Below are 13,864 nucleotides of genomic sequence, written 5' to 3'. Positions count from 1 at the left end.
GGGGGCAGGAGGAGCAGCACAGACAAAGGCCCTGTGGCAGGAGTGCTGCTGGGTGGAAGGAAGCAAACACCATGGCTCCTCCTCCACCCAAACCTTCTCTTCCTGGCTTTCGAGTTCAGGACCAGCACCCCATCTGCCCTGAGTGTCCAGAGTTTATCTATGGACCACTTAACTGACCACCGCCTAAAGGAGAGTATGCGGACCACCTCAGCAGGGGGGTCACACCGCAGGACAGATGCAGGAGAGAGTCAAGGGCACACCAAGGTCAGCTCTGATCTGGACTGAAGGTCGGGCCTCTTCGATGCCAGGGCAAAGCTGCCCACCTTCCCTCAGCATCGTCTCTGTTAAATGCTGTGAGGTGGGGGGCGGGGGTGGGGGGCTTCTGGTTAACTAATTAAATAAAAGCACAGGTTCGAAGTGACGTTCGAGATCGTCAGTGAGGGTCCAAGTGAGTTACGTCCAAAGCTTCCCAGGAGATGCTTTCTTCTGGGAGAGCACCCCCACTCTAAAGGAGATGATCCCCAAAGTGGAAGGCTTAGGAGCCTGGGCACATGCCCCTCTTCTGACCCAATAAAGGGTCCAGCACGTAAGACCCCAAGAGGGGGCTTGTGGGCGTGACCCACAGAGACACAGAAAGGGCACTCACTGTCCGGCCAGTGGCCCCACTGCCAGGGACGAACTTGCAGGCCTGTGCCTCGGCAGACCCGCCACGGGGCTTGGGGTTCGAGAGGGAACAACTTCGAACAACCCAGACTGCCCCCAGGGGCAGGACAGCGTGTTCATACCACGGTCACAGGGCATGGCCAGCAGCCACAAGTCACTGGTATGTCACACACAGACACGCCCATGACAGTCTGCTGAGTGCAAACACAAGTTTAAGGATTTTTACATAAAGCTCAAAGAATACACAGGAGGAGTCTTAAGTATTTGTTAGTGTGTAAATGAACCAGAAAGAGTCTGGGAGGATCAAGGCCACAGGCAAGATAGCGGCAGGAGGAAATCTGGAAAGCTTTACTGCTTGTAACAAAAAAAGAACTTAGAGCCAAAATGATAAAACAGTAACAGTTTCCAATTCTGGATAGAAGAGATGTAAGTGCTCATTAACCTGGAAGTTTTCTCCATTTTAAAAACCACACTGCGGGGCAGGTCTGCCCTTCCCTGCTGGCTCTGTGCTGTCTGGGGACCCCACTTGAGGCGGCTCTTGACCCAGGAACCTGGGCCAAGTCAGGCTGGTGTCCAGTTGGACGAGGGAGGGCAGAGCCCCAAAAAGGAGCTTCTTTTTGCCCTGAGACTTCACTCCGCAGGCCCCTAGGGGACGATCCCCAGCACAGGCAGCAGCAGGGGAAGGCAGAGCAGGGAAGAGGGCAAGAGGGAGGAAGCGGCAGCCACATCATGGAGGCAGCTGTGGGCCAGTGGCCTGACCCTCCCTGAGCAGGGAGCTCAGTGTCGCCTGACTGGTGCCAGGGGCTGCAGCTTTAAATAAACTTGGACGCATCCACCTGGGCCAGGAAGCAACACCAACTGTGCCTCCGGCAGGCCAGGCACTGTCAACAAGCAGCCAACATGGCCACTGTGGACCCCAGCCCTGGGCTCACCCGGCACTTGCCTGGCCTCCTCCTTGCCCAGAATGCCCCAGCAGAGCTGGGACGGGCCCCTCAGCTGACCTCACAGGGCCTGGCACATAGGGGGGTCCACAAAAAGGTGCTGGACTGAGCGGAAGCCCTCCTGGCCCCTGGTTGTGTTGCTTCCCAGGCCCTTGCCCCCCCCCCCCCACAGCTAGGCTTCCCCATCCATTTAGGCTCCAGTCCCTGGGCACCACTGCATGAGTGCCCACTGGCTGCTCTTGTCCCTGTAGATGGGGTAGGAGCCCAGTATGCACTGTGGGGTCTGCCACCCCAACTCTGTCCCTGAGGGCAGTCCCAAAGACCTCCACTCCCCAGTGTGAGGGTGGGTGGCAGCAGGCATGTTACCACTGGAGCCAGAGGTCAGGGATTGAGAGCCACCCTACACAGCCACGAACTGAGAGGTTCACAGAAAGGTGAAGGAGGTCAGCGGAGCTTCAAATCAAGAAAACAGGCTGCATCTGCGAGACTGAGGATCAGCTGCCTTCCTTGGGCGCAAGCGAGAAACCACACGCAACCCTGAGTGGGTGACCTTCCTCCCACAGCTACCCTCTGCCCCAATTTGAGGACCCCCAGCCCATCCCCTTCCTCACAGCCCTGGGGCCTGGGGTGGGGCACAGGGAGGCTGGCCCTCCCCTTTCCTCTGCTCTGTTCTCCAGGTCCCCCACTGCCTGGGTGCCAGGTACTCAACCAGCACCCACTGAGGAGAAGGAGTCTGTGGGCTCCCTCATGCCACCCCCTCAGCTTCCAGGCCTGGTGCATCCTCCCGCCCCTGCAGATGAGCTGGGGAATTTGCACACCCCCACACTCCTCCCAGCCGGCGTCCACAACCATGAACGATCTGGCATCCCTCGCCAACACAAGGTATCACCACAAACGTGTGTTTAGAAAGGGAAAATAAGGCTGGGCCCTGGGTGAGTCAATGGAAACCTCACCAGGGCTGTTACCGGAGCAATGGCGGGTGAGAGAGGAGGAGGGGGCTCTGGCGGCACCAGGCTGGAGTAGCCACCCTGACTGGCAGAGTGGACAGCTCAGGCCACAGGGAAGCCTCTGGACGGCCTCGTGGTCAGCAGCCCTCGGACAGAGCCCGGACAGGGCCCCACACCACTTGCGTTGGCAAGCAGAGCCCAGGAGCCACCTGTTCCCAGTACGGTCCTACCTGAAAGGAGCCTCGGAGGCCGTGCCCACCAGCGCCCCGGAACCACTCCTCCATCCAGCCCCCACCTGCCTCGGTGACCCTGGAGTCAGGAGCCTATCAGGCTGCCCACTGACCCCTCATCTCCGGCACAGTTATCTGACCCACCTCCCTGACCTCGGTCCTCTGCTCTCCAGACTCCTCTTTCTAGAAAGATCTGGGGGGGGGGGGATTCCCCAGAATCCAGATTTCCAGGGTGCACCCGCGGCAGAGGTTGTTCCCACGCGGCCCGAAGCACAGCGAGCACCCCCCTCCCGGCGCTGATGGAGCCACGCGGAGGAGCCGAGCAGGTCCTGCCGCCCCCGCACCCGGCTGCTCTGCGCTGTGGGGACAGCGAGGCCCATGCGGGGACGACCCTCTGGCCCGGGGCACTCCTTCCCTCACGCTGTAGGCCCCACGGCCACCCCGCGCGCCCCTCCTCTCAGACCTCCCGCCGCCAAATGCGTCACGTCTGCTGGGCGCTCCGAGGACACCTGCTGCCGCCCCCGCTGCCCCTAGTCCGGAGCCCGGGGTTTCTGGCCGGCCGGCCGAGCTGGGCAGGGCCAGACAGGGCCGCGCGCGCAAAAGTCCAGGGCCCCTGCCCGGGGCCTGGGGTTCGGGGCTGCGCGGGGCCGTGCGCTTCGGGCCCGGAGCCGGGAGGAGCCAGGGACGCTGGCGGCCGCAGTGCGCCCGGAGCCGGCGGCGCGGAGGGTCCCGGCCCTCGGAGCACGCGCCGCGGCTCTTACTTGCCAATATCCTCGTAGAGCTGGTACTCGTCGGTGAAGCGGGTGCAGGTCCCCGTGGTGGCCATGGCGGTGACGGACGGCCTCGGCGTGCGCTCTACTGCACTCGGGCGGCGGCGACTCCGGCTCCCGCTCGCGGGCACGGCGGCGACGCGGGCGCGGGCGACACCTCGGCTCGCGGCGCCGGGCGGGGGCCGGGCTGGGCTGCGAGCGCACGCGAGATCTGCGCGCTCCGTCCCCGCCAGGAACGCGCCGCACACCTACGCGCGGGGAGCGCGGGCGCCGCTGTCTCCGCCGCGGCTCCCGCCCCACCCGCCACCCCTGTGTGAGCCTTGCACCCGAGCCCGCGCCCTGCTCACGCACCCGCGCGCGGCACATAGCCTGCGTTCGCGCCCTCATCCGAACCCGCGTTCTACACACGCACCTTCTCCCTGCACACGCGCACACAGCCTGCATCCCCTGCTCAGGTACCTGCGCCCGCACAGGTAACTGCGCGCCCTCGCCGGTTCCCTACACAAGCACCTGCACGCGCGCCCTGCACATGCACCCGCTTGTGCACCCCATGCCCCTTGTGCAAACATCCTCACATCACTCACCTGGGGTTCACCTGCCGTACAGGCACAGCCAGCGGCCTGAGCTAGGTTCTCTGCTTCCTGCTGGTGACCCTCCTGCACACACACACACACACACACACACGGGATTGTACACCATGAACCCGGGCCCATCTCTCCCCTGAAGGCCCACCTTGCCCTGGACTGCAAGGAAGGCCTCGGATGCGTCTGAGAGGCAGGGACACATGTGTCACCCTCCACAAAATACATTCCTCACATTCTCCAGGAGAAGAGGCTACTCCATCCCTCCGTACACTGCACAGTCCATCACCCCGCCCCCCACAGAGTATCCAGGAGCCTCCCAGACCAGGGTCACACTGAGGGTAGGACATGAAGAGGAGAAGCTACCCCTCCTCTGTGGTCGCAGTCCTCCCTTTCCTCACTCCTCCTAGCACTGGACTCTGGGGTGTCTGCTCTAGAGGTCCCAGGAAGGGATGGGGCTGGAGAGAGTTCAGGCCGAGGGTCCTTGAGTCAGAGGATCAGGGGCTGGTTGATCAGGAACTTGGGGTCCTGAGAGCCCTCAGCCCCCCTGTCCTGGTAAGGGGACACATTCTCCCCTCTCCCGGGCCTAGTCCACCTGCTTGCCCCCTCTTCTGGCCTCATAAAAGAAAGTCCACCTAGAAAGTAGCCCTGGAGTGGAGGAGAAGGAGGGGGAGGTGGGGAGGAGGGCCAGGCAGGAGAGGCAGGGCTGACCCCGTTTTTCCACAGAAGAGCCTCCCCAGGGTCACACCCAGGCTGTCACCTAGAACTGGGACTTCAGATACAGTGAAGAGGGCCCACTGGGCTCTGGCACCCCCATATTCCTTAAGGGGCCAGGGCTGGGGCCAGGGTCAGGGTCAGTCCTGGGTAGCCCTGGGGAAGGGAGCTCCCAGCAGCCGGCTCTGGATTTGGGTCGCCCAGCCACCTTGACATGCGCTGCTGACTGCACCGTCGGCTCCCAGCCATGGTCGCTGGGCCTGTGCTGCTCGTTGCTCGCCTTGTGGCCAGCCCAGGGCCAGCTCCAGAGGCCACAATAAGTGCTTCCTAGACAAAAGATCACATTTTAAAAAGTCCACATCAAAGGGAATCTGGGGTGAGGGCAGCCAGGGCCTCCCCACTAGGATGGCTTTGGCACATGACTATCTGGCAGATTAGCCAACCAGGTGGGAGCCAGTCGACAGACCCAGCTTACACCCAGGAGAGGCAGAGGACCCTCAGCGTCATGGAGAGTGCTGGCTGGGGGCACGGAAGGCCCTGTGGGGAGCGTGGCCTTGATCTTAGCAGGGAGGGCAGGAGGGGAGACCCTGTCTCCACCTCGTGGAGCTCCTGGCTGGTCCTGACAGGTGACACCCGCCTCTCCCATGAGGTCCCTCACAGGCTGACAGAGGCTGGCTCTGAGGTGGTGCTCAGCCCCACAGCAGTCTCCTCCCCACATGCGGGGCCATCTCCACAGCTCTGAGCTCAGGGGAGAAGGAGGCAGTCCCCAGGATCGAATGCCACTGGCTGACAGACAGAGCTCAACTGCACCCCTGGACAAATCAGGCTCTCCACAGACTACAAGGCGACCTGGGCACTGCCAGGGTCACACACACTATTACCAACACGGTCCATGCCACGATGAATTGGCATTAAAGTTATGACTGATTCGCTTACACATTCTACATGTCTTATTTAATTCTCAAATGTTCCTAGGCAGGTACTACCATTACCCCCATTTTACTAGAGGGACCACAGAGACAGGTAAAATAACGTTCCCAAAGTCACACAGCCAAAGGACCTGGGACTGAAACCCCACTGCTCCATAAAGTCTCTCACCTTTCATTTTCACACACACCTATACACACCTGCACACTCAGACACACTCACACACACCTATACACACCTGCACACTCAGACACACTCACACACACCTATACACACCTGCACACTCAGACACACTCACACACACATATACACACCTGCACACTCAGACACACTCACACATTGTCACAATCACATAAAGTCACACTTAATGCACACACAGTCACACATTTACACACACTCGCACACTCCATGGTCCCAGGTGAGGACACAGCAGCATTCTGGGGGTTTGTTTTGAGGTTCTTTCCCCTGGGTGGGGAGGCTGGCCAGGACCAACGTTACACAAGAAGTCAGGGTCACTAAGGGGTGCAGCTAGACCTCTCTAAAAGTCTATCCTCCTTCTAGTCCTGTTGGCACCTGGGGTTCCCTGGACAGCCCCTCCCTGCGCTGAAACGTGAAAGGTATATGATGCAGAGCAACCCTGAGGGCAGGAGGGTGGGGGTGACTGGGGACTCCCAGAGCCCCAGACTGTCCCTGCCTTCACAGCCCCACCCCACACCCCACTCACAGATCAGCTCACTCCCCACCTCCAGGCAGCTGAGCGGAAAAGCTGGAAGGGTAAAGGACTGTCAGCCACAACTCTGCCTGGGCCCGGGGCCCCAGAAGTCCTCTCATCCGGCTCTGGCCACTCCTCTTTCAGGAAAGGCCCTTTTCCACCCGCACCTCCGTCATCTCTGCCTCCCCCCTTATCCTTTCTGGCTGGCTCTCATCAGTGAGAAGGGCTCTCCCTCCCAAGTAGCAGCTGGGAAGGGTGTGGGGAATATCAATTCTGGGAGGTTATTGTTAGGACAGTCCCCATGGCAACGAGCATCACATCTGCAGAGCCAAAAATGCTGCACATAGGGCTTGTTCTCCTAAGAAAAGCCACAGTCTCCTCTGTCATCCCCCTCACCTCTAGGGTCTGCTGTCACAGGAGGGATGTCACTGCCACCACCTCTCCCAGTCATAGCCAGGCTGCGATCCGCCAGACCAGGAAGACCCTACTCCAGGGGTCGGGAACCTTTTTGGCTGAGAGAGCCATGAACGCCACACATTTTAAAATGTAATTCCATGAGAGCCATACAACGACCCGTGTACCTTGCGCATTATCCAATAAAAATTTGGTGTTGTCCCGGAGGACAGCTGTGGTTGGCTCCAGCTACCTGCAACCATGAACATGAGTGGTAGGAAATGGATTGTAACACATGAGAATGTTTTATATTTTTATTATTAAAGATTATTTTTTTTGGCCCTGGCCGGTTGGCTCAGCAGTAGAGGGTCGGCCTGACGTGTGGGGGGACCCGGGTTCGATTCCCGGCCAGGGCACATAGGAGAAACGCCCATTTGCTTCTCCACCCCCCCTCCTTCCTCTCTGTCTCTCTTCCCCTCCCGCAGCGAGGCTCCATTGGAGCAAGGATGGCCTGGGCGCTGGGGATGGCTCCTTGGCCTCTGCCCCAGGCGCTAGAGTGGCTCTGGTCGCTGCAGAGCAACGCCCCAGAGGGGCAGAGCATCGCCCCCTGGTGGACAGAGCGTCCCCTGGTGGGCGTGCTGGGTGGATCCCGGTCGTGTACATGCGGGAGTCTCTCTGACTGTCTCTCCCCGTTTCCAGCTTCAGAAAAATACAAAAAAAAAAAAAAAAAAGATTGTTTTTTTATTAAAGATTTGTCTGCGAGCCAGATGCAGCCATTGAAAGAGCCACATCTGGCTCGCCAGCCATAGGTTCCCAACCCCTGATCTACTCCATCTCTGTCTAATCACCTGGTCCTTGACATGGCAGCCCGTGCTGGGTGTTGTGGCAGGCATGTGGGAGGACAATCTGCTAATGGTGATGGTGATGGTGATGAAGAGTAAGCTACGATTTACAGTGTACTCACTACATACTGGAAACTCTTCTAAAGGTCTATCCACCAGTTTTTAAAACTTTATAGCAACTTTGCAGGGTAGAGGCTACTGTTAGCCTCCTTTTACAAGTGAGGAAACTGAGGCACAGAAGGATGCTATACCTGGGCTCAGGTCACACAGCGGATCTGTGGCAAAGCCAGTGTTGGCATCAGATGCGCCTGACTTCATAGCTGGTGCTCTAAGCACTGTGCTCTGCTCACAGGCACTGCTGGCCCTGTTCACGTGGTGACTGTTTCACACCAGGGAAGGATGGGGGCTTATGCCCGAGACCAACAAGGAACCAGGAAACACTGAGGAGCGCTATCACTCCACACTGATTTAAAACAAAGTGATTGTTGGAGACCGACAGGGCGGCAGCTTCCGAGTGGGCACCCAGGGAAAGCCCCTCAGAGGAGGTGACATCGAAGCTGAGATCTGAGTGACAGAGGGACACTAAAATAGGGGAAGGGCACTGCAGGCAGAAGCAGCAGCTGTGCAAAGGCCCCATGGCTGGAACCGGCTGGTGTTTTAGGGTGAAAAAGATGGGGAATAAAGGGCCCACGAGGCATCACCACATTCTGTTTTCTTCACCTGCACATTCTGCGTGGCACCTGAGTCTCCCAAGGGAATCTAGCTCCCTAAATGACTAACAAGCAAAGCTGTAAAGGTACCAGTAATCCTGAGACATGGCCAGGGTCCTGCACAAAGGCTGAGCCCAAAGACCTGAGGGGACAGGCCCTGCAGACCTCCTCTTCCTCACTAGACATCCAAGACAAGGTGGGTAATGCCATCTATGAGAGGCCACAGTCTCAGAATACAGGAACCCCTGCCCAGTTCACTGCCAGGCTGAGACTCAGCCCTGCTCCTGTCCCTCTCCTGTGCCTTGCAGGCCTCTGGCTGGATAGGATTCCCTCCCCACCCCCACAGGAGTGACCCCTTCCTGTCCCACTTCACCACATCTCTCCTGATGGGTGTCACCACCATACTCCTGGAGGTGCCTTTGGCCTTGGGCCCCAGAAGGCCAGGCCTTGTCCTGACCCAGCTCCCCCGATCCTGTGCTGGGTCACACAGGCATCTCCATCAACGAGGGTTGCTCAGGAGCGTGACTCTAGTGTCCCAAATGGCCAGCAGGGGCTGGGGAGTCACTCCCAGCTTGTACTTCCCTCCCCACAGACACTGGGACTTGTCATGGAAACAGCCCCTTGGTGAGTCAGTCAGGGGACCATGCCCTCAGGTCCCTCCCATTCCCACCTGCTCACCTTTCCCTTGCTGGCAGGCAGGGCATGCTGACGTGGCTACTGGCGTGGGACTCTTGGTGTTGCCACAGAGCACTGTGTGCACCAGCCTGGACTTCCTTGCATCCCAGCACCCAGAGGTGGGATTCCTGCTGCTCATGATGCTGGGCTCCAGGCCACACCCAGCTCTCTGCTCTGCTGTCAGGGCTGGCCCTCGTCTTGGGTTCCAACCTGGATACTCAGACATTGCATCCAGTTTCTTGGTGACCGGATAGTGAAAGTGAGGATGGACAGTGGACACTTGGCTGCTTTGGCCACATGACCCTCCCCTGACAACCTTACTGGCCAGAACCCAATCACATGACTCACTTAGCTGCAAGGGATGCTGGGGAAAAGGTCTTGCCTCAAAATATGGGACCTATCACTGAAGAATAGGGAAGAGAGGGTCTTGGGCACCAGCAGCGGCCTCCCCACCTGTGTGTTTGCTCTGCCTGTTCTCTGGGTATCGATCCTAAGGAGCCAGGGTCTGTTGAGGCCGGTGTGTCAGAAAAAGCAGGGATGCATCCATGCCAGCACAGCTCTAATTCTCACCCTGGCAGGAGTCTCTGCTTTGTGACAGATACAAAACACCTGAAAGAAAATCTGCATACACAGGACAGCTGTTGGCATTTCTCATAAACAAATACCTTCCCTGTGACTTATTCCTCTCTTAGGTATGTACCACCCCCCAAAAAAATAAAAATGTGTAAAAAGAGAGAGAGAGCAAGAGAGAGAGAAATGTGTACAAGAATGTTCATAGTCACCAGTACAGGAAGTGATGAGTGTCAGGAGTGCAGGACACCACGCGTGTGCATGGCGAGGTCAACCGTGACACCCACAGCACGGCAAACCTCACAGGCCAATGCGGAATGAAAGGGGCCAGACACACAGAACACACTCGTGGTTCCATTTCTGCAGGATTCTGGGCCGAATCCACGGCACAATCTGAGAGGTGCCTGTCCCCGCAGAGATCCGGAGTGCCTGCCGCCTCTGAGCCAGAACCGCCCACGGTTCCAGAATGGTGGAGTGTTCTGCTTTCTTGTGGTTACACCAGTGCGTTCATTTGTCAAAAACTGAGGCACGCTCAGAACAGTGCGTGTTGGTGTAAGTGTAATTTACCTGGAGTTACATGTAATTTTGTGTGTCAATGTAATTCATGTATCGTTCACATGTAATTACGTGTGTAAAGTATACCTCAACTTTAAAGTCACTAGAACCGCATGGGCGCTGCTGTCCCACGGAGAAGATGTTCTTCTGGGTCACACGGAACAGTCTCAGCGACTGGCTGAGGGTCAGGACACAAAGGAAACCCTGCAAAAGCAGGAGTCAGTGACAACAGTGCAATCACATTAAAAGGACATAACTGAAGGAAGCCAAATAGCTTCACTCAGCAGGAAATTCACGTTACGAACTACAAAACTGAAGGTTATAGACAGACACTAGCTCAGCCCCGCGCACCAGACACGGTCCTGCACGCAGGGAGGAGCCGGCTGACTTCAGGGGGGGGGGCGGGGAACAGAGGTGGGTTCACAGCTGGAGCAGCCAGAAAAGAACAACAAAATAGCCCAAGAAAGGTGAAGGCTGAGTCTGATAAGGCCAAACAGAAACGAATGAAATGAAGACCATCAACAGAATAGCCAATCAAGACCACCAAAACCTAGACAGGTCTTTGAAAAAAAAAAAAAAAGGTGTTAACAGTGAAACAGAGAAATTGTTGACCAGTCTGGTCAATAACAAAATGGAGGACAAAAACGAAACAGGAGCTAGATGATGAAAGAACACCATGCACATTTTACCAAGAAATAGAAAAATGTATTTGAAATGGAAAATTTTCATTCGGCTTAAGAAAATTAAAATACCATAAAAGAAATGTAAAACCTGTGCTGAACGTGAAACAATAAAAATGTTTCCATATATCATATTTGTACTAATAAAAAATGCCAATGAGAATTATATAGAACACAAGCAAACCCAACAGTCTCAAGGAGGGAATGAAGTCTCCCTCCAAACGCGGGGGCCCAGGTGTTTGGAGACCTTCCTAAATATAAGGGAATAAAACACCAGGAAACAATGGTGCCTCTTTTCCTTTGGCACTGGCTTCACATCTGTCCTGAACCTGGAAGGACCAGCATCCCTGCGGGGGGGGGGGGGGGGTCCTGTCCCCAGGCCCTCGGTCCACCTGCAGCGTGACCTGCAAAGTGAGGTGCGACCCGCCGGGAAGCGAGAAGGGTTTTGTAAGATGTGCTCTCTGGGTCCTGGGTGCCCCTGGGGCTCAGTTATTCAGGGTTTCGGAGAAAGGATTTGTAATAAAGACATGCACAGCGGTGCTATTTATAACCCAGAAAACTGGAAACAACCCAAAACCCCCCCTCTCGAGGACCGGCCTGGCAGATACACGGAGGAGGGGATGAAGATGCCAGCACGTGACATGACGGGAGGGAGAGCTCCCTGGAGACCAGAGCCACGTGCGTGGGCGGAGCCAAATATAACGCAGTTTGCACACAGCGCGTAATTATGGGACACTGCGGCTCCCGGTGTCTGCCGGCCAGTCGTCGCCCTCCTGTGCAGGTACTGTGTCACCTCACTCTGCAAAGAAGGCTGCTGGGTTCGGAGAGGTGGAGCCCAGGGCAGTGAGGGGGTAAGGAAACCAGCCCGGTGCAGGGTCCCCCAGGACCCCAGGCCTGTGGGCCAGCAAGCGGGTGTGCAGGCCACTTGCAAAGGGTCCAGATGAGGAAGACAGAACTCTGAGGACCTGTTCCTTTGCCCCCGAGGTGCACCATCTGCCTCTGAGCTCCCCCACCGGACATGAGAAGTACCATGCTCCCCGTCCGCCTCCCACCTATAGCCCCGTCAGCCCCCTCTGAGGTGTCTCCAGGTTCAGGGTCCCCCAGTGACTGGTCTCCTCTCTAGCCAGGAGTCTTGAGGGCAGTGAGTGGAGGAGGGAGCGTGGTGGGCCCTGAGCCCTGCGGAGAGAAGTGCCCTGCAGCCAGGCCTGCCCAGGCCCCAGCCGAGGGGCCCAGGTTGCTGTGGCTACTGAGGCATCTAGCCTTCCCAGTCGGGGCAGAAACTTCACCCAGTGGACAAGGCCCCACTGCCCCTGCCGCATCACAGTCCACGCCTGGCCCCTGCCGCATCACAGCCTACGCCGGGCAGGCTACCTGAGCTCTGGGCTCTGACACAGGACAGCCCCAGGAGGAGGGGCTGTCTCGGGGAGACAGCAGCAGAGGTCAGGTCCACGCAACCAGAAAGCAGGACTCAGGTGGGGTCTTAGCAGACTGTGGACTTGGACCCTTACAGGGGTCAGCCGGGTGCTGGGCAGCGGCTGGTGCAGGCTGGAAAGCAGCCCTGACTGCGGTTGGCCCCCGAGCAGCTGCCCCTCCCACCACCTGACTCCTGGGCCTGGCAGACAAGGACGGCTCCCTCCACTCCCCCATCAGGTCTCAGTCAAAGTGAGTGGCGTCCAGGGCTTGCTGCCTGGCTGTTGACAGCAGCTAGACCCAGGGTCTCTGGCCTGTCCTTCCCGTGCCCTGCCCTACCCACAGCCCTGCCCCCGACGGAAGCTTCTGGAGCCAGACCTGGAAAGTGCACCCCCGCCATCTTTGTTGGTGGATGTTAATACTAGTAGTAGAGCCTGTGTTTGTCGCGGCCAGAGAGGTCCATTTGGAAGGCTAATTCAGAATCGGAAATTGGTGACCACTGCAAGTAGAAGTGAGTGTAGGGACCAGGGCTGCTGAGGGCATCAGGGTGGAGAAGCACCAGACAGGAGCAGGTTCACGGGAAAGATGTTTGGATCCACTCAGGGGTGCAGAGGAAGGGCTCCGGGCAGTGTGCGGGGAAGACAGGCCTGCAGGCCAGAGCAGAGGCAAGGACTGAAGGCACAGACCTGGAATCATCAAAAAGAAGGAGTGGGGCCCTGGCCGGTTGGCTCAGCGGTAGAGCGTCGGCCTGGCGTGCGGGGGACCCGGGTTCGATTCCCGGCCAGGGCACACAGGAGAAGCGCCCATTTGCTTCTCCACCCCCACCCCCTCCTTCCTCTCTGTCTCTCTCTTCCCCTCCCACAGCAAAGGCTCCATTGGAGCAGAGATGGCCCGGGCGCTGGGGATGGCTCCTTGGCCTTTGCCCCAGGCGCTAGAGTGGCTCTGGTCACGGCAGAGCGACGCCCCGGAGGAGCAGAGCATCGCCCCCTGGTGGGCAGAGCGTCGCCCCTGGTGGGCGTGCCGGGTGGATCCCGGTCGGGTGCATGCGGGAGTCTGTCTGACTGTCTCGTTTCCAGCTTCAGAAAAATCAAAAAAAAAAAAGGAGTGGAAGCCACAGCCTAGCAAATGTCACCAGGAGGAGAGAAAGGGGCCAGTGTGGGGTGTCTGGTGGAAGTCAGCATGGGGCAGATGGTCTGAGGAAGGGGTGATCAGGAAGCTGAGAAGGACCAAGCAGGGGGTGAGAGGCCAGGAGACAAGCTCCCTGGAAGCTTTGGGTGGGAGTGTCCAGCAGAGAAGTTCCTAGGCCATGGGACTGGGGCACAGGGGGTCTGGGAGGGTGTGGGGCAGGCAGTGGAGATAGGCATTGCCTTCTCCATCGAGAAGCTCATGTGTGCCTGACCTGTGGTGTCGCAGTGGGTAAAGCATTGACCTGGAACGCTGAGGTTGCCGGTTCAAAACCCTGGGCTTGCCTGGTCAAGGCACATATGGGGGTTGATGCTTCCTGCTCCTTCCCTCCATTAAATGAATAAATAAAAAACATTTTA

The 13,864-nt window shown here is 58.0% G+C and overlaps 1 protein-coding gene across 15 annotated transcripts in view; it reads right to left on the bottom strand.

Moving 5' to 3' along the window:
* CAMK2B (calcium/calmodulin dependent protein kinase II beta) overlaps positions 1-3,756 on the bottom strand; it is a 67,793-nt gene extending 64,037 nt beyond the window's left edge. For 6 of the 15 annotated variants that reach the window (XM_066238651.1, XM_066238656.1, XM_066238654.1 and 3 more), the window contains exon 1: positions 3,543-3,755. In XM_066238651.1, coding sequence (XP_066094748.1) covers positions 3,543-3,607 — 65 coding nt within the window. In that variant the 5' untranslated portion in view covers positions 3,608-3,755. Of the gene's footprint in view, positions 1-3,542 lie in introns of all 15 variants that reach the window. The other 9 variants (XM_066238662.1, XM_066238664.1, XM_066238665.1 and 6 more) reach the window with 5 other exon arrangements.
* Positions 3,757-13,864: the final 10,108 nt, after the last annotated feature.

The sequence above is a fragment of the Saccopteryx bilineata genome, chromosome 7 (assembly GCF_036850765.1).
Source record: "Saccopteryx bilineata isolate mSacBil1 chromosome 7, mSacBil1_pri_phased_curated, whole genome shotgun sequence".
Classification (NCBI taxonomy): Eukaryota; Metazoa; Chordata; class Mammalia; order Chiroptera; family Emballonuridae; genus Saccopteryx; species Saccopteryx bilineata.
Note: the sequence above shows the minus strand (reverse complement) of the source record. Positions and strands in the feature narration are given on the sequence as shown.